Source organism: Hyaena hyaena, unplaced genomic scaffold (assembly GCF_003009895.1).
Source record: "Hyaena hyaena isolate Hyena2069 unplaced genomic scaffold, ASM300989v1 scaffold_302, whole genome shotgun sequence".
NCBI lineage: Eukaryota > Metazoa > Chordata > Mammalia > Carnivora > Hyaenidae > Hyaena > Hyaena hyaena.
In genome coordinates this window covers 2,005,872-2,023,840 of record NW_024080936.1, presented here as the reverse complement: position 1 = coordinate 2,023,840, position 17,969 = coordinate 2,005,872, and the positions used below count along the sequence as shown (strand labels likewise).

Below are 17,969 nucleotides of genomic sequence, written 5' to 3'. Positions count from 1 at the left end.
AATACTTTTCCCTTTGATGTACAGTCCAACAAGATGAGTTACACATCATTTTATGACCAAATACCATAGTAAAGAGTAACATCACAAACATTTCGTCCAATAGTTGGAATGCCTTTGGGGTACCTCAGAACTGTATAATATTATGGAAACAATGAAGTGTTTTTACCCCTAATAAGAAACTGAAAAGGTACTAATGTCCAGAACTTATCAGATGGAATACTTTGATCAGCTGATCTGATATTAAGTGTACTAGTCTTTCCAGATATTACCTCCTGGTGGCCAGAGGAAAGCACCCCACTGGTATTTCCACTACAATCACTCCTCATGGAAACAAAATGGCAAACCTGAGTCGTGGTCCAAAGGGATGTTCTTCGAAATCATAATTTGCAACAAAATCAACCAGACACCAATAATGAATCCCACAAAAGCTAAACCGGTATTATAACTTTAAAAGTTGAAAAATGGGCGCGTGGGTGGCTCAGTCGGTTAAGCATCTGACTTCAACTCAGGTCATGATCTCAGTTTGTAGGTTCAAGCCCCGCATCAGGCTCTGTGCTGACAGATCAGAGCCTGGAGGCCACTTCAGACTCTGTTTCCCTCTCTGAACCTCCCTGCTTTTTCTCTCTCTCTTAAATATTAAAAAAAATTTTTTAATTGAAGAAAAAGACAGAATTGATGTGAAAATACATCTTTTATTAATATAACCTGTAAAGAAGACGAGACACAAAATCAGATTATCCCAGTATCACAACAGAGAACAGAGAACTTCCAACAATGAAGGGTCTCACGTCAAGAAAACTTAACAGGAACATTTTGGAACATATAATTCAAGAGGTTTTTTTTGTAAAAGTATACAAAGTTGTATGTACATAGCAACAACAGACACATTTTTATCACCTCCGGGTCCAAAGACATTGAAATGGAAAAGAAACACGTTGTACATAACTGTGTCATTACTTCAAGTCTGAGATAACAACATCTAGGTTGTACAGACGTAGAGGACAACGAAGGCCACTTAAAACCATCAGTTTTCCTATCAGTGACACGAACTAGGAATTCATACACTTAGGATCCCAACCAAAGAAGAGGCACCTGGAAACTCAAAACCATATCCACAACAATGAAAAGATTTCTCTCCTGACTGAATTTTCATGAACAAAATACATGAAGTTGTATACCTGATTTTCTCGAAATTGTGTCCATTCAGGATCATCTCCATTGTACTGGCTCGCATTTTCACTAAGACCTGAAGGGACAGTAAATGCTTTCTCACAGTGTGTCTGTGCTCACAGATTCCTGAGATACCTAAAGGCTTTTCCATGGTTCTTACATTCACATGTGTCCTCCAAGGGAAGAGGGACAACTGAAGGCTTTCCCACAGAGCAGTCATTCATAAGGTTCTGCCCACCGATGGTCATCACATTACTTGCAGGTCTTTGGGACTCTGGACGGTCTTACCAGAGTCCTTACATACAAAGGCTTACTGTCCACTGTGCAGCCTCACGTGTTCTTGCAGGAGCGGGGGCGTGTCAAGGTCTCACCCAGGGTGTTGCTTCATGTGCACTCGAAGAGATGAGAACCTGTACGCCTTCCCACACCTCTTACCTTCATAGGGTTTAACTGCGCTGTGTGTTTTCAAATGACCTTGAAAATTCTGCAGCTGACTGAAAGCTTTCCCACACTCCGTACACTCAAAAGGTCTCTCCGCAGCGTGTGACTACACGTGAACCTGCAGGAGTGATGGACACCTGAAGGCGCCGCCACACTCCTGATATACACGGTTTCATCACATCGTGTGGAGTTCAGTGACATTCAAAAGGTCGATGCTTCCTGAAAGTTTCCTCTCACTCCTTACTTTCCAAGTGTCCATCTTTTTGTGAATTCTCAGTATGTAGCACAAGGGTACAGTGACGACTAAATGCTTTTCCACAGTGCTGACATTTATAGGGTCTCTCTCCATTGTGTGTCTTCAGATGTTCTCACAGATTCCGATATCTGAAAGTTATCCCACTCCTTACATTCATAGGGTTTTTCACCAGTGTGTGTCTTCATATGTAGCTGCAGGTCTGGGTGATCCCGCAAGGCTCTGCCACACTCCTTACATTCATAGGGTTTCACTGCACTGAGTGGTCATGTGACGTTTAATGAGTATACACCCGGAAGGCTTTCCCACATTTCTTACATTAACAGGGTCCTTCCCCAGTGTGTGTCCCCATATGCACTCGCAGGTCTGTGTAGTCCCGGAAGACTTGTCCACATTGCTTACATTCATACAGTCTTTTCTTAGTGTGTATCCTCATATGTACTCGCAGGTATGATTGATGCCCGAAGGCTCTGCCACACTCCTGACATTCATAGGGTTTCACTGTACTGTGAGTGGACATGTGTCGTTTAATATGATGATGCTTCCGGTAGGATTTCCCACATTGCTTACATTCATAGGGTCTCTCCCCAGTGTGTGTCCTCATATGTACTTGCAGCTCTGGGTGATACCTGAAGGCTTTGCCGCACTCCTGACATTCATGGGGTTTCACTACGTTGTGTGTGGTCATGTGACGTTCAAAATGTACACGTATCTTGAAAGTTGTCCCGCACACTTTACACTCCCAGGGTCCATCCCCTGTGTGCCCTTTCATGGGTTCTAAAAAGGACTGCTGACCAGGGAAGGCTTTCCCACACGGCTGATACGTATAGGGTTTCTCCTGAGCATGTGTCTTCACGTGTTTTTTCAAACATGACTTATACTGGAAGACTCTCCCACACTCCTGACATTGAGAGGTTCTCAGCCCAGTGTGAGTTCTCACATGACGTGTAAGGAAGGAGAGATACAAGAAGGTCTTCCCACACACGTCACACGTATGGACACTCTGTCCACAGTCATTTCGCACATGGCCCAGAAAGGAACATGTGCAAGTGAAAGCTTTTCCACATTTCTGGCACTCCAGAGATATTTTATTACTGAGACATTTCGATGTCTTAGATGCTCTCCCAGTGTCCTGACCTTCACCAGGTTTCTCTACAAGGTCTGCGTCCATGTGAGTGCTGAGGCTCAAGACGGGGATGCAGGCTGGCCCACATTCCTCACTGGGACTAGGTTTGAGTCCTGGCTGAGATCTTTCCGGCTTCTCAAGGAAGGAACCGTCTGTGAGGGCTTCTCTACACTTAGCGCATTCACAGGATTTGCCTCCAGTGGGACGCCCTTCACGCACAGTAAGACTTGTAACCGGGTTCAGGGATTCTCCACATTGATCTCCTTCAATATGTTCACAGACACCTTCCACCAAAGGACTTCTGTTCAATATAGGAAGGCACACGGTTAGGGAATAATGATTAGAAGCAATCTCGTTATTAATGAGCTATTAATGTTAGTCCAATCATTATTGGGCTACATGATGGAGAGTTTTAGTGAAGGAGTATGTTTGGGGCACTGTCTGCATGGTTACAAAATAGTACAAACTTACTGCGCTGGCTGAGGACTCAAATACGGTCCTAACATTCAGGGCTTCTTAAATATGGTTTTCCCTGACCATTGTTTCCAACTGAATTGTTTTTCAGTTGACCGATATGTAGACTGCATTTATAAAAACTTCATCATGTGAAAAAATCGACTACACGATTGTTGAGCTAGGTTTACTGCTGTTCCTTAATTTCAACTTAGTCTCACAACTGCCAACGTCCCCCGATCATTCCTTGCAAGTGTCACTCACCTCAAATGCCCTTCCTGTATTCGGCTCAGATCTCCACTGCTGTGAAATTTCTGCTCCTCTACAAACAGAACAGGAAGCATTTTTTTTGGTAGACATTAGTGTTTTCTCTTCACACAGAGGCTCATTCTGCCAAGTATTCTGCTGAATCTTTGACTCACTTATTTTACCTTGACTAGGGGAAACTACAAGAATTGGTAGCTTAATTGAATTTCTTGGAAATGACCTGATGTGTAAGAAAACAGACCATATGAATGCTTCTATTCATATACCGATCCTGAAATGTAAATGAACTTCATGAGGGAGAATGGTCATGTGAGTAAAAAATTCTGAGGACCCTGGTGACTTGGGATTTTGGCAATAATAGAGAAAGTGTAGGAAATGGCACCCCGTGCATTGAGAAATACTTCAAAATAGATGGAGACTAATGTGGAGATAAGTATTACCAGAAAAGCCAAGTAGGGGCACTGTGTGGCTCAGTTGGTTAAGGGTCCGACTTTGGCTCAGGTCATGATCTCACGGTTTGTGGGTTTAAGCCCCACATCGGGCTCTGTACTGACAGCTAGGTCGCAGCCTGGAACCTGCTTCAGATTCTATGTGTCTCTCTCTCTCTCTCTGACCCTCCCCTGCTCATGCTCTCTCTCTCAGAAATAAATAAAAAAACATTAAACAATTAAAGAAAAAAAAAGAAAAAGAAAAGCCAAGTAGGAACAAACTGGGCAAGACACACACATCCACACCCTACCTCTACAAGAAGACAGAAAGACTGGCCACATGGGCGATGATGGACGTGAAGTCCAACACGGAAGCCAGGTGAATGGCAGACATTACTCTTCTCAAAGACAGACTGAGTCATGTTTCTAATGGACATGTCCAAATGCTAATCCCTTCTGTATACCCCAGTCCAACCAAGGGTTGGCCTCTTCAGAAGGAACACAGACTCTCACTGGAGCCTGCTGGTGCTGCCCCAGCTGCCACTCGGAGACTAGATGGTGTGGTTGCTGCCCTGCCCCTGAGAAGAGCTCGGCAGGAGGGAGGATTTGAAGGGCACCAAGCAATCTGGAAGATGGGGGCTGACTTTAGTCCTGAAGGTCATTGATGACGGATAATTGTGGGACTTTTTATCATTCATTCATTCATTGTTTGGTAGAAGCACACTGACCTATATATTTGTGTCAGGTGCGCAACATGGGGATTCATCAATTACATACATTACAAAATGCTCACCATAATAAGTGTAATTGCAGTCACTATACAAAACTACAAAATTAATGACCATGTTCCCTGTGCTCTACTTTTCCTTCCCATGACTTATTTATTAAATAAGTACAAATCTGTACCTCTCAATCCCCTCCATCTATTACACCTGACCCTCCACCCCCTTCTAATCTCACAAACACCAATTTGTTCTTTACAATTTCAAGTCTGTTCAATTATCTGTTGTTTGTTCATTTTGTCACTTAGATTTCACATTTACGTAGCATGTTTTGTCTTTTGTCTGACTTACTGACTTGGTATAATACCCTCTAGGTCCATCCATGTTGTCACAAATGACAAGAATTCATTGCTTTTGTATTACTGAGTGTTAATTCCTTATATATAGATACTACACCTTCATTATCCATTCTTCTGTTGATGGACCCCTGTGCTGCTTCCCTACCTTGAGCACAGTGAGTAACAGTACAATGAGCATGGGTGCACATCTAATCATGCTGGGTTTTTTACTTTGGGGAACTACCTAGAAGTGGAATTATGAACTATATGCTACTGTTGTGTTTCATTTTGTTGTGCAACTTCCAAACACTTTGCCCAGCTGGCTCCACCGATTTAAATCCCACCAACAGGGAGTATCCTTTTCTCTACACCGCTACCAACACTTGTTCCTGACATTTTGATACTAGCCATTCTGGATGCTGTGAGGGATGAGGGACAGCTCACTGTTGTTTTGAATTGCATTTCCCTGAGGATTAGGAGAAGCTTTTCCTGTGTCAAGGGACCATCTCCATATTTTCGGTGGGAAAATGTCTGTTATGTTCCTCTTTCAATTTCTTATTTTTCTTTCTGTTTCCCTTACCTGAAGGGATGATTCCACAAAAATATTGCTAAGGCTGATGTCCATGAGTTTAGCACTTCTGTTTTGTCTGAAGACTTGTATGGGTTCAACTCTTACACCTAAGTGATTATTCCATACTGAGTGTACTTTCAGGTGAGGGGTAGGAAGCTGGTCCAGTTTCATCTCCTTGAAGGTAGCTGCCTCATTTTCCCAACACCATTTATTGAACAGAGAGTCTTTTCCCCATTTTATATTCTTAGCTTTTTTTTTTTAATGTTTTTATTTATTTTTAGGAGAGAGAGAGAGAGACAGCGTGAGCAGGGGAGGGTCAGAGAGAGAGGGAGTCACAGACTGAAACAGGCTCCAGGCTCTGAGCAGGCAGTCAGCACAGAGCCCGACTCGGGGCTCAAACCCACAAACCACGAGATCATGACCTAAGCGAAAGTCGGACGCTTAACCGACTAAGCCACCCAGATGCCCCCTTAGCTCTTTCTTTGTAGATTTTTTTTTTTAATGTTTTATTTATTTCTAGGAGAGAGACAGCATGAGCAGGGGAGGGTCAGAGAGAGAGGGAGTCACAGACTCTGAAACAGGCTCCAGGCTCTGAGCTGGCAGTCAGCACAGAGCCCGACGTGGGGCTCGAACCCACGAACCGTGAGATCATGACCTAAGAGAAAGTCGGAAGCTTAACCAACTAAGCCACCCAGGCGCCCCTCTTTGTAGATTTTTTATCCATATAAACATGGGTTTATTTCTGGACTCTCTATTCTGTTGCCTTGGTCACTGTTTCCGTATTCGTGCCAGTACTATACTGTTTTGTTTAGTACAGTTTGAACTCTGAGACTGTTATACCTTCAGCTCTGGTATGCTTTCTCAAAATAGTTGTTTTTTTTTTTAATGTTTTATTTATTTCTGAGAGAGAGAGACAGCACGAACAGGGGAGGGTCAGAGAGAGAGGGAGATACAGAATTTGAAACAGGCTCCAGGCTCTGAGCTGTCAGCACAGAGCCCAATGCAGGGCTTGAACCCACAAACCGTCAGATCATGACCTGAGCTGAAGTCGGATGCTTAACCGACTGAGCCACCCAGGTGCCCCTGTTTTCATACAAATTTTAAAATATCATGCTCTAGTTTCCTCAAAAATACTATTAGTATATTGATAGGGATTACACTGAATATGTGGAGTGCTTTTCATAGTAAGGGCATTTTCAAAAAAATTAGCCCATACAATCCATGAGAATGGTATAGCTTTCCCTTTATTGTATCATCTTCAATGTCTTTCATTAAATGTTTTATACCTGCCAGAATACGGATCTTTCAACTTTCCTGGTTACTGTGAATATAGTATTATATTGTTTTTGAACCAATTGAACATGGAATTGTTAATTTCTCAGCTACTAGGTAGTAAATATAGAAATGTAACACTGTGGAACATTAATTTGTGTTCTGCAACTATTCTAACTTAATTTATTACTTCTAATACTAACTGGTGAAGTCTTAAGGATATTCTATGTACAGTTTTAATATGTGCAAATATTGACCTTTCCATCTCCCTCCTTAAAAGACCAGTGCAGGGACCTGCCCAGTGTAAGGGTCCTTACCCACGGCGGCCAGGTTCCTGCACGTCTCCAGCATCACATCTCTGTAGAGCTTCCTCTGATCTCGATCCAGCAAAGCCCACTCGTCTGGGGTGAATTTCACAGCCACATCCTCAAAGACCACAGAGGCCTGAAACATACCACACACTCCATTGCTGCAAAGCTCCATCCTCACCCGTGTGTGTGGGAGGATGAAGGGTGACAGGCAGGGAGCTGCCCTCCATTCCTAGGACCCCTGAGTCACACGTGAGTAGATAGTGACAACACGCAAGCAGGTCCCCTGCAGTGCGCACAGGACGGGAAGGGCTGGAACGTGAAGCGCAGGGTGATGACAGCAGTTGACACAGACTCACACACGCCCAGTTTCCTGGGTTATTTACACGGAGACAGGTGTGAGTGGACACTACTGTACAGACTGAACATGACACATTCATGCGACCAACACAGAAATCGGAGGACACACGTCTGTCTTGCTCAAAGATGATCCTGCCCCGTCAGCTCCAAGAACCGGCCAGAATGTCAGGACGTTGTGGACACTCAGATCCCAGCGCTGCTCTTACCCGGGAAGGAACGAGGTCAAGGAGACTGGGAGAGTCCCCTCTTTTCCCAACAGAGGCACACGACCCTTTCCCTGGGTTAGGTGGACTCCGGGCATGAACACAGGAGAGGCACCGGGCGCCTGGCACACCTGGTGTGCAAGATGAGTTTGGAGCCACAAGAAACTTGGAAGTCAGTAGGGCCTGTCAAACATTTAACCCAGGGCCCAGAACTGAAGAAAAGTGGCACTAGAAGGAAGAGTCCCTGAAGGATTGATGGGGACAGAGCCACCGGTCACTATGAAGAGGAAGAAAAATCAGAGTGTACAGGCTGCTTTCAGGCAACACACCTGAGCAATGGAAGTACACAGAGCAAAGCAAAGGGTGCACAGTGAGCACACAGCTGAATACACACAGGCTCCTAAGGGACCTGCCTCGACCAGGCCACTGTCCCTAACTGACCCCTGGGTACTTACAACCAGGCGCAGGTCCCAACACGGGGCGCATCCCAAAGGTGCCCACGCCCCCTCACGGCCCCCATAACCACAGCCCCCCAGCACCACCTCCCGGCAGCAGGTCTCTCCTTTGCTGCCCTGCCCGCTGCTCCCGTGCAGGGGACTCAGCACACCCCCAGCTCCTCTGTCCGCCTCGGGGGGACTCTCTCACCCCCTGAGCTGCGGCCTCCACCTCATCGGGTCGCCCCACATTTGACGGCCTTCACAGGGACCCTCTGCTGTCCTGGGCCTCTCCCGGGACGTTCTAGGAATTTCCGGGGAGTTTCCCGTGTGGGCTGGCTCCAGTACAATCTGGGCACGTGACAACCTCCACCTGAGGGTGCTCCTTGGCGAGGATCCCAAGCCCCAGGGGAGTCTATGGGACCGCCCTCGCCCCCCAGGCTGAGGGGTTCCCCTCCCGCCCTTCAGGGGGATCCCTGCCTCCCTCTCCTTTCCTTCGGCCCTTTGGCAGGAGTGACCACAGTGCTTGTCGGGCACCCCACGTTCTCTATCCGAGGGGGCTCCCCGGGATGGTCTGAAGGTCGGAGGGGAACAAGGTCGGACCATTCGGGGCGGTGTGGGCGAATGACCCTTCCCCTCCTCCCCTCTCTGTTCCCAAGGTCTGTTCCCAACGAGCGGCACAGCTGGCAATGGCAGCTCGGCCGGGGTGACCGCGCACGTGTGAAGGGTCAGCTGGGACCCGGTGCTGCCGGTGTCGCCGCCCTGCTTCTGCCGGGTCCCCCTCAGCCCCTCAGTCCCCGTGTCTGCAGCTGCTGACTTGATCTACAAGCAGACACCTTCCTCCACGGCTGAGGGCGGAGTCCTCCCCTCCTTTCTGCACAAGTGCAGTGAGAATCTGTTCTCCTTGTAACGGACACGGCTGCACACACTGGTCACTTTACCAAGGCTCGGACTGGAACGTCCGATTTGACGGAGAGCCGCACAGAGTCAGAAATGAGCAGACAGCTCGGCGGCTTTAAGGTGGACTCTGTGGAGGCCATCGAGCCCCCTGGAAATGCTGGCCTGATGTCCCGCTGACAGGGTCCCAGCAGCCTCACCAGGTGAGTAAGGAACGTCAGCTCCCAGCAGGTGCCGGAAACCTCAGGATAGTTTGGGGACCTCGAGAAGAGGAAATCACACAAATCTACATGTCATGTCTGATGACAAAGACTTGGCTTCTCTTGTGGCCTCGAGAGGCTATTAAAAGTTCAATGTAGAGATTCCTTATAAAAACTTTGAGCAAAGGAGGCTTTTTGAAAAACTTATAGGGCAAATCACTGTTTTTTGAGCTTTTGTAAGTAATTAGACCATTTTGTTAAAACTGGACTTGTTTTACAAATCAATTATCCTCCATTTTGCTATCTCTGGAAATGAGAGAGAATTCAGAGAAAATAACCATGTTTACATAACACATCTTTGTAGGTATTAGACTTTGATAGTATTTCTTATAAACCAGACTAAGTCCTGAATTCTTCCGGGTTTCCCCAAATATCTGGCTACAGCTCTCCAAACTAGGGTCCCATCTTCCATTCTCTTGATTTAAAGGCATTAACCCAAACTGTCCTTTTCCCTAAAGTCCTAAAAACTGCTCCTGAACAACTTGAGGTCAGCCTCAGAGAAGCTGCCATACAGCTCATGTACAGACAATCTCCTTGCTTGTTACTCTGGGGGGAGAATAACAGGACCCAGGGACGGAGGATTATTTGAACGGCTGGAAAATGGGAAGGGCTCCCCAACAGCTGCCTGACTCAACTATTGCCTTGACCAATCCTGTGGGACTGGGATCTCAAAGCCATTTCTCTGAAGCTCAAAATCACTCCCTAAAAGCCACAGTGTACCCCACCCTGTTGGATTAACCATGGACTTATGGGAATAACGGATGGGGTCACATTCCTTACCTTGGACTGGAGGATGTACTTGGGGAAGCTCTTATCTCGCAGGACAAGTATCTCCCATTTGCCACCCAATCCCATAATAGAAATTCATAAAGGGAAGATTTCAGGCACTTCTGATTTAGGCAAGTGGATGATTACCAGGCAGGTGCCGTGGGGCAGTGGCAGAGACAGGGACAATGGAACACACAGGACCAGAGAAGACTAGTTATCTAAGGGAGAAAAGAAATCATCAGCTCATAGACAGTAACAGAGTCCTGTGATTCACCCTCGTGGAAACAAGTGGAACACACAGAAAGTTCCAGCATGTGTGACTGTGAACTGAATGATGGAGGAGTTTTCTAACAGAACAAATGAAGGTCGTCTACAAGGAAGAGACAGGGAAGTTCAAGTCCACTAACAACGTGGAGGGTCCATCCATGCAGACAGAGAGAGGTGATACACCCTGACCGGGAGAGAACACTCACAACACGCAGAAAAGAAACAGCACGAATGTCCACAGGACGTGAAGGAAACAGAACATCAGGAAGCAGACGTGTGAGTTACAGGGGACAACACGCTGGAAAGGTTTCCACAGAAGAGGGATCCGCCCAGGAGAAATGCTCAGCCCCGGGGGAGTCAGAAAATCCAACGTGTGATGTCAAGGACACCCTATGTCACACACTCGAGCTGGACACAGGAAGCCACAAGTGACAGGACCCAGCACCGACGTGAGGCTCACACTCTGCACCTGCTTCCTGCTAACCTGCAACTGACTCGCGAGCTGCAAAATGCAGCCTACGGGGCATTTACCCTGGAGACGAGGCCACACTGCTGGCAGCAGCAGAGCCGACAGAAGGAAAACATGAACTGGGGACCCCCACACCCCAACATCTAGGATTGAAGGGGTTCACCAGGCAACCCGAGCCCTAGGGACCCGCCCCAGTGACACAGACAAGCCCTGGGAGCCCCACGGCAGCCACGACGTCACCGGTGGCACAGCTAAGAATCCCCCATCACACCTGCAACAGAGACCCAGGCAAGTGACACGCTGCTTGGGGGTGACCACACGGAAAGCTGCAGAAAGAGGTATGGCTGAAGGACAAATGCTCACAGTGTCACCCATGCTGGACTCCAAGGGCAGCGAGAGCCTATCAGATCAGCCGCCCACGGCGCCCACACCGCACACGGCGCCCCACGGCAGAGGGTCAGGCCCGGTCCCACATGGGGACTCAGCTCTCCCTGCTGACACGGGTCCACCGGGGAGGTCTGAGGGGACCCCGAGCCCCAAGGGGACTAAACCCTGAGCTCCACACACCCTGGCCCCCTCCTCGGGAGCCCCAATTCTCACCAGGGAGGAAATCCTCCCAGGCTATTATCTGACCCCTAACGCTCTGCGTTCATGACCCTCCCACCAGCACTTGACCCCGAGGAGCACTTCCTTCAGTCTCACCTGCACAGAATTCGTTTCCACAGATGCCACTTAACCCCTCAGCCCCACGGATGATGCCAACACCAGTCCTCGGGAGACCCCCCCACCCAGGGCGACCCCAAGTCACGCCCTGCACTGCGTCTCCTGCTCGGGCCCTGCGACCTGTCTGGGCGGCCACAGCGCCTTCCACACTCCTCCCGGGGGCTGGAGGCCACCTGCAGGCGAGAGACCCCACACACCTTCCCTCACCTCCCACCAGGCCCAGCTCGGGGGACCACTGGTCCCCAGCCCAGGGGAGACCCCGGCTTTCAGCGCCCTGGGTCACCTGAGTGACCTGAGGACCCCAACCTGGCGTGGGGACAACCGGGTGCAGCATCGCGGCCTCCACCCTGCGCTCAGGGCTACAGTGGGAGCGGCGGCCCCAGGGCTCTGGGCGGGTCACACGAATGGAAGCGGTTTCTCCCTTTCAGAGAACAGGGACCTGGTACCCTTACACGTGACCTGTCTCAGTTCACAGGATGTGTGTGGTCTGTGACTCCACCCAGCTGCCATGGAGGTGCGGCGCCCCCGCCTGTGCCCCCAACCCTAAGGGAGAAGGGCGATTTCTGTCCTGAGACACGTGTCCCCAGGGGACATTCTCTGGATGAAGCCCAGAGTGACCGAGTCAGCAGGGACAGGAACGACGTGACACACTTAACTACCCTCTGCGCTGAAGGGGAAGGAAGGAGGCAGAAACTCAGGCGTTTACACCTGCTGAACCTGAGGCTGGCAGAAGACAGGGCCATCGGCACTGAGCTGGACAGGGACAGCGCTGCTCACAGGGGACAGGGGACACCAGACGCCTACCGAGCCCTGTGCTCCCGGGAAAACCTCAGGGGCAGGAGGAAGGCAGCCCCTCCCCCACCCCGCTGGGGTCTGGGAACCAGCAGGCTGCAGACAGGGCCCCTCCCCCGTCAGACCAGGAGAAGCCTCCCAGGGACGTCCCCGGGTTCACCCACGACAGGGCCCCGCGCGGACACCCCCCCCAATCCACACTGTGCCTCATCCACCATCAGCTCAGCTGCGCGTCCCCATGACCAAGGGGCACAACGTGCCGGCTGCTCCCCCGCTGGTTTAGCTTCTCTCCTCCTCCAGACCCTGAACGTGGGCTTGTCTCAGCCTGAGCCCCACACAGCCCCTCCTGGGGACACGGGGACAGGCTGGCCTCAGGGAACGTGCGCGTCAGCACCACACCTGCTTACGCCTGGTGTCTTTCCTCCTCTGCTGGGAGCCACACCGGCCTCACTGGATAACAGTCACAGCAAGGAAATGGGAGTGTTTGCACAGCTTCTGCCATGAAAATTGATACCTCTTTCTACTACTACTGGCTCATGTTGGAAATGAGCCTGCTGGTATTGACCGGGCCTCACAATATTCCATATCAGACCCATATTCTGAACAGATACCTCATAAGGAAAAGCATATTCCTGCCTTTACAAAAGAGATTTTAGATGAAAGCTCTGTGGATGATTCTCAAAAGGCTCTTCCTATGAGCCTAGCAGATGCAAGACTCAGACCATAAAGGGGGTGAAAAACACAAGAGTTACAATTGAGCCTGGCCCCATGTCAAAAGAGCCTAATTTAGAGCTAAGGTACAGATAAAGACAAAACAGAACTTACTAATTGGTGAAGCATAGCAGTCCCTTCCTCAAGGCCTACATTCCACAAACACCCCCCTTACGCTGGCAGCTGGGATGAGGACAGATAAGAGCGGCTCAAACATAAACCCAGATGCAAAGACGGACACATTTAGGGCCCCCATGGTAGTTTCCACAAACAAACCACTTCAGAAACAGTCATCCTCTTGAAAGCCAGACAGAATGACTCCTAGCTTATCTATACACAACTTAACCTATATGTTATCCTGTTTTTCACTAAGAGCATCCTGTTAATTCCTTGGTTTTCAATTCACTATGACTGGGAATAATTCAGCAGAATATTAAAAACTTGTTATCGCAAAAGGCCTCCCATTGTAGAAATTCCTTTCTCTGACTTCATGTTGTTGCTGAACCTTTAAATAAAGATACCAAAACCGACAAGACAGAGATGCCTGGCTGGTGATCAGAAAGAATCTCGGGCCTCTCTCACTCTCTCTCTTGCCGACACCGTCCATCCTTCAGGGACGCCTGGGCCTGCTGGAGCCGGCCTCCAACACTCCTCTCCTCCCTTTCACACGACTCTTGAGACACTCAGGTCTTATGCTCACAGCGTCCACCCTGTCACTGTAGCCCCTGAACAAAATCCAACAGCCCCGCCTGGTCCCTGCCACCCCAGCAACAGCCCCTCCCCCCTCGAAGGAATCATTCTCCTCAATACACGTCTCTCCTTACTTCGGTTTTCCCCTTTGACACCGGTTTGAGCAACTGTCCACCACCGCCCCTTTCCTACCCAAACGTTACCCAGGCCACTGCCCCCCCCCCACGGGCGCTGAACTGCGGGGGGCCCACACTCTGAGCACCCACTGAGCTGAGGAACAAGGCCCTAGGGGCATGAGCCCAGGAGGCCTTCCTCCACCGCAGGGCCCCAGCCTGACGCGGGCCTCCTGCCCATCCCCCTCTCGCAGAACAGCCAAGCCCGGTGCTGTCTCACTGGAGGGTCCCTGACATGGGAGCCGGTCCCTGGTGGAAGTGGTTGTGATAAATCGTCCTCAGCCAGGCGCAGATTTGAGGTCATCTCCCAGGTCTGTCACCAGCTAGACCCCAAGCCTTGTGTTTGTACTGACAGACCTTTCCCCACATGTTTCCCAAAGCCGTCACTTCCAGCTTTCCTCTTAACTCATCAAATGATAGGAAGAAGCCCCTGGTGCAATAGTGACCACCCTCCCCAGCCCTCCAGGGGCCTGACCTCCTGGACCAGTTTGAGGAGCCTGCTTCCAGCCTGAACTGAAGGCCCTGGAGAGACCTCTGGAGTGACAGGAAATAACCTTTACCTCATTGTCACACTAAATGAGGGGGGGAGGAGCAAGCCTCTTTTACAGGACACACACTGGGGAAAAGCCTGTAGCCACAAGGCACAGATACTGTATCCTTGGCCAGGCACACCCCACACGGGACAAGGCTTCCCCACCTAAATATGCAGCCCAGCCCAAAACCAGAGGAGCCAATCCACCCTCCCTCCGGGCACTATGGAAGTCATTCCCTGTGATCCTCTGAATCCCTATCAGCTGCTAAGTTTTCTTCCTGCTACTTGCAGCTCAGTGTGGTGCAGTTTCACCTCGTGGAGGAGCTGATGTGGTTTTGGAATGGGGGGTGGGGAGGGTTAAGAAAAAAATACTTGAGACGTCTTTGGTGCAAAAAGCTGGTTTACTACAGCACGGGGCCAGGACCCTGGGCAGAAAGAGCTGCACTGGGTTGTGAGGAGGGATGGATCACAGGGGATTTTCTATCCTATGGAGAGGAGGGTGACATTGGGGCTCCAGGACATTGACTCCATAGGTTTCTGCAGATTTCTGTTTCCCTATAATTTCCTAAGAAGTTTGTAAGTGGATGGAGACTCACATCCTGCTAGACTCTGATCCCTATTCGTTAACCATTTGTTTCCCTCTGTCCTTCATTCCTGCGCAGCTAAGACAGGCTGAGGACGGTCACACCTTCCCCACCTGCTGGGAGTGGGGGGTGCGTCCTTAGCTTCTGCTGTGCCCACAGCTTGCCTGTTTCCCACGTCAGTGAGCAGGACTCAGGTTGGCTGGGTGACGGGTCCACCGTGGGTCCCCCCGCAAGCCCAGCGGGTGACGGGTGCCCAGAAACAGCAATCGTTTTAGGCCCCCCGCTCTCCTCCCACATCTACGCCTCCCCGGCTCCACTACCCAGTACACTCCTTGCACAACTTCCTGGTCCGGGTCTGAGTTACAACGAAAGGGAAAAACAAAAAACCAACCTCACCCCCGAAGACTTTAAGGGACAGCGGGGCCGCAGAGGCTGACCGTCCCCCCCAGGCCAGGACACAGCCAAACCGGGGAGACTCCGTGCCGTGTGCAGAGTGACCAAGCCCCGCACTCCCGCCCCGGCCGCGCAGCCCAGGCCCCCGTGCGCGTGCGCCTGCTCCCTCCGCGCGCGCGGCCCCGGCCCCACGGCCACACCGCCCGCTGCCGGATCCTAACGCCCGCGTCCCAGCCCCGGGGGCGGCGCCGGCCTCCCGACCAGCAACCTGCTCGCGTGCTTCCTAGACACGCGTTCCAACTCGGTCTGCGCCCCCTCAGGCCCGCCTCGTCTGCCCCCGACAAAGCCCCGCTTTCCGACTATTCACCCTCACCCTCCGTACAAGAAACCCACCCGTCCCCGCTGGGGAGCCGCCGAGTCGGAAGCGGTTCCCTGCGGCCTCCTTACTGCTGCACATAGTGTCCTTCAGGTGACAGCTCACCTGGGTAGTGTCTACCTGTGACCCCCGAATCCTAGACCTTCCCCTGCCCCCTCCCCCAGCCTCCCGTTCCAGTTCCATCCACCCAGGACCCAGGTGGACCCCCGGAGCCGGGGCCACCCCGCCGCGGCCGCTTCCACCGGGTCCCGGCTGGTCCCGTCCTGTCCCGGCCGCGCACTCACCATCTCGGGGCTGCTCGGCGACCACAGCCGCACCTGGGGCTGCGCAGGAGCGGAGCGCGCCCGCCGCCGGGGCTCAGAGCCACGCCCACTAGGCTCTGGCTTGGGCCTGATTGGATGGTGTACAGGCTCCGGGCCCTAATTGGCCAAACCTTCAGTTTTTGTAACGTGATTGGATGATTTTCACAAATAATACCCCAGAAGCTGATTGGACAGTAACACCCTCGTCACTTCTGCACTGTGACAGGACAGCCTGCGGTGATTCCCGTTCTGATTGGAGGGGAATCCTGGCACCGCCCCTGCGGCCGCATATTGGACAGATCCCCCGGGCCCCCCTCCTGCCCCCTGAGTGACAGGCTGACGGCGCACACCTGTCAGATCCTCCGGGGAGGAGGTGGCTCTCGGCGAAATTCGCTCTGGGCCGCCTGAGCCGCCTGCCTCCTGTTCTGTCCCGGGAACCCGACTCCCTTTCTCTGCGGGGCCTTCCTAGTCCAGAGTCCATCGGTACGCGACTGCACACAAGGGTCTGGTGACCTTGTGTTCGTGGTTGACACGGGGTGACGGTGCACCGGTCCCCTGTATTTAAGAACAGCTCTCTGATGGGGTGCCCGGTGGCTCAGAACCTGCAGGCTGCATTGGATTCAGTGTCTCCCGCTCTCTCTGCCCCTCTCTCTCAAAAGTAAATGAACCTTTAAAAAATTAATAAAAGAGAAGAACTGGTCACTGACCTGTGACCTCACCTAAGGGGCTATAGGCCTCCCTGGGTTTTGACTGGGCCCTTTGAAAGCGTGAGGCCCCGCCCTCTGAACGAACTTCCACTTCGCAGGCCTCAGGTCAATCAAAATTGCCCTGGGTCCTCAAACACCAAGGGACTTGGGACCCCCGCGGCTCCAGCCAGGCACAGCCATAAGTGTGTCACGTTTCAATGCTCAGGGGTGTGTTTTATTCTGCAAGGAAAGTCACGGCAGATCCAGTTTGTTATCAGTTCCCGTTGATAATCAAGGCTCCATTTCCTTCAGGTGCTGGATTGATGTGGGACTGCTCTGAGAACACACCAAAAAGAACCAAACAAAAAACAAAACACAAAAATCCCACTAACTTTTACTCTTAAAAATGTGAGTCCAATCCTATGTGACTTATATCTCCATTTTCCAAAATAAATTTAAAGGCCACAATAGCCATGAGATCATGCCTCCTGGGCACTGCTGAAATACTTTGTTAATTTGCCTATTTTCCTATTTTATGTAAGTGGACTTGCACTGTGTGGCCTCGTGTGGCTGGTGTCTTCCACATGATAGAATATCTTCATGATTTGTTCACATGCATGATGTGTCGGTGCCTCACTCCTTTCTGGGGCTGAACAACCATCCTCCTGTGTATACGCCGCACCCTGTTCATCCATCCACGCACTAGGGGACACTTGGGATGTTTCCCTTTTGCGGGGTCTGCACAGTTGTGTAACTGGCATTCGTGGGCACACATCTGAGTGTGTCAGTTTAGGTAGGACTGGAACACTTGTGTTACAGGGGAATTCTGTCTTTCACTTTTTGAGGAGCCACCAAACTTTTTTCCACGGCAGCTGCCTTAGTTCACGTTTCCACCAGCCAAGCACAGGGTTCCAATATCTCCACATCCTGATGCCGCTGCTTCTCTGGATTCTGGCTCCGCACCTCCTCGTGAGTGGGAAGTGGCATCTCGTCGTGGTTC

The 17,969-nt window shown here is 50.9% G+C and overlaps 1 protein-coding gene across 1 annotated transcript; it reads right to left on the bottom strand.

Moving 5' to 3' along the window:
* Positions 1 to 672: 672 nt before the first annotated feature.
* LOC120242350 (zinc finger protein 77-like) lies at positions 673 to 16,324 on the bottom strand. Its single transcript, XM_039248059.1, has 4 exons — positions 16,266 to 16,324; positions 7,359 to 7,485; positions 3,708 to 3,765; positions 673 to 3,291 (listed from the first exon to the last, which is right to left on the bottom strand). The coding sequence occupies exons 1-4, from the start codon at positions 16,266 to 16,268 to the stop codon at positions 2,184 to 2,186; spliced, it is 1,296 nt and encodes a 431-aa protein (XP_039103990.1). The 5' UTR covers positions 16,269 to 16,324; the 3' UTR covers positions 673 to 2,183.
* Positions 16,325 to 17,969: the final 1,645 nt, after the last annotated feature.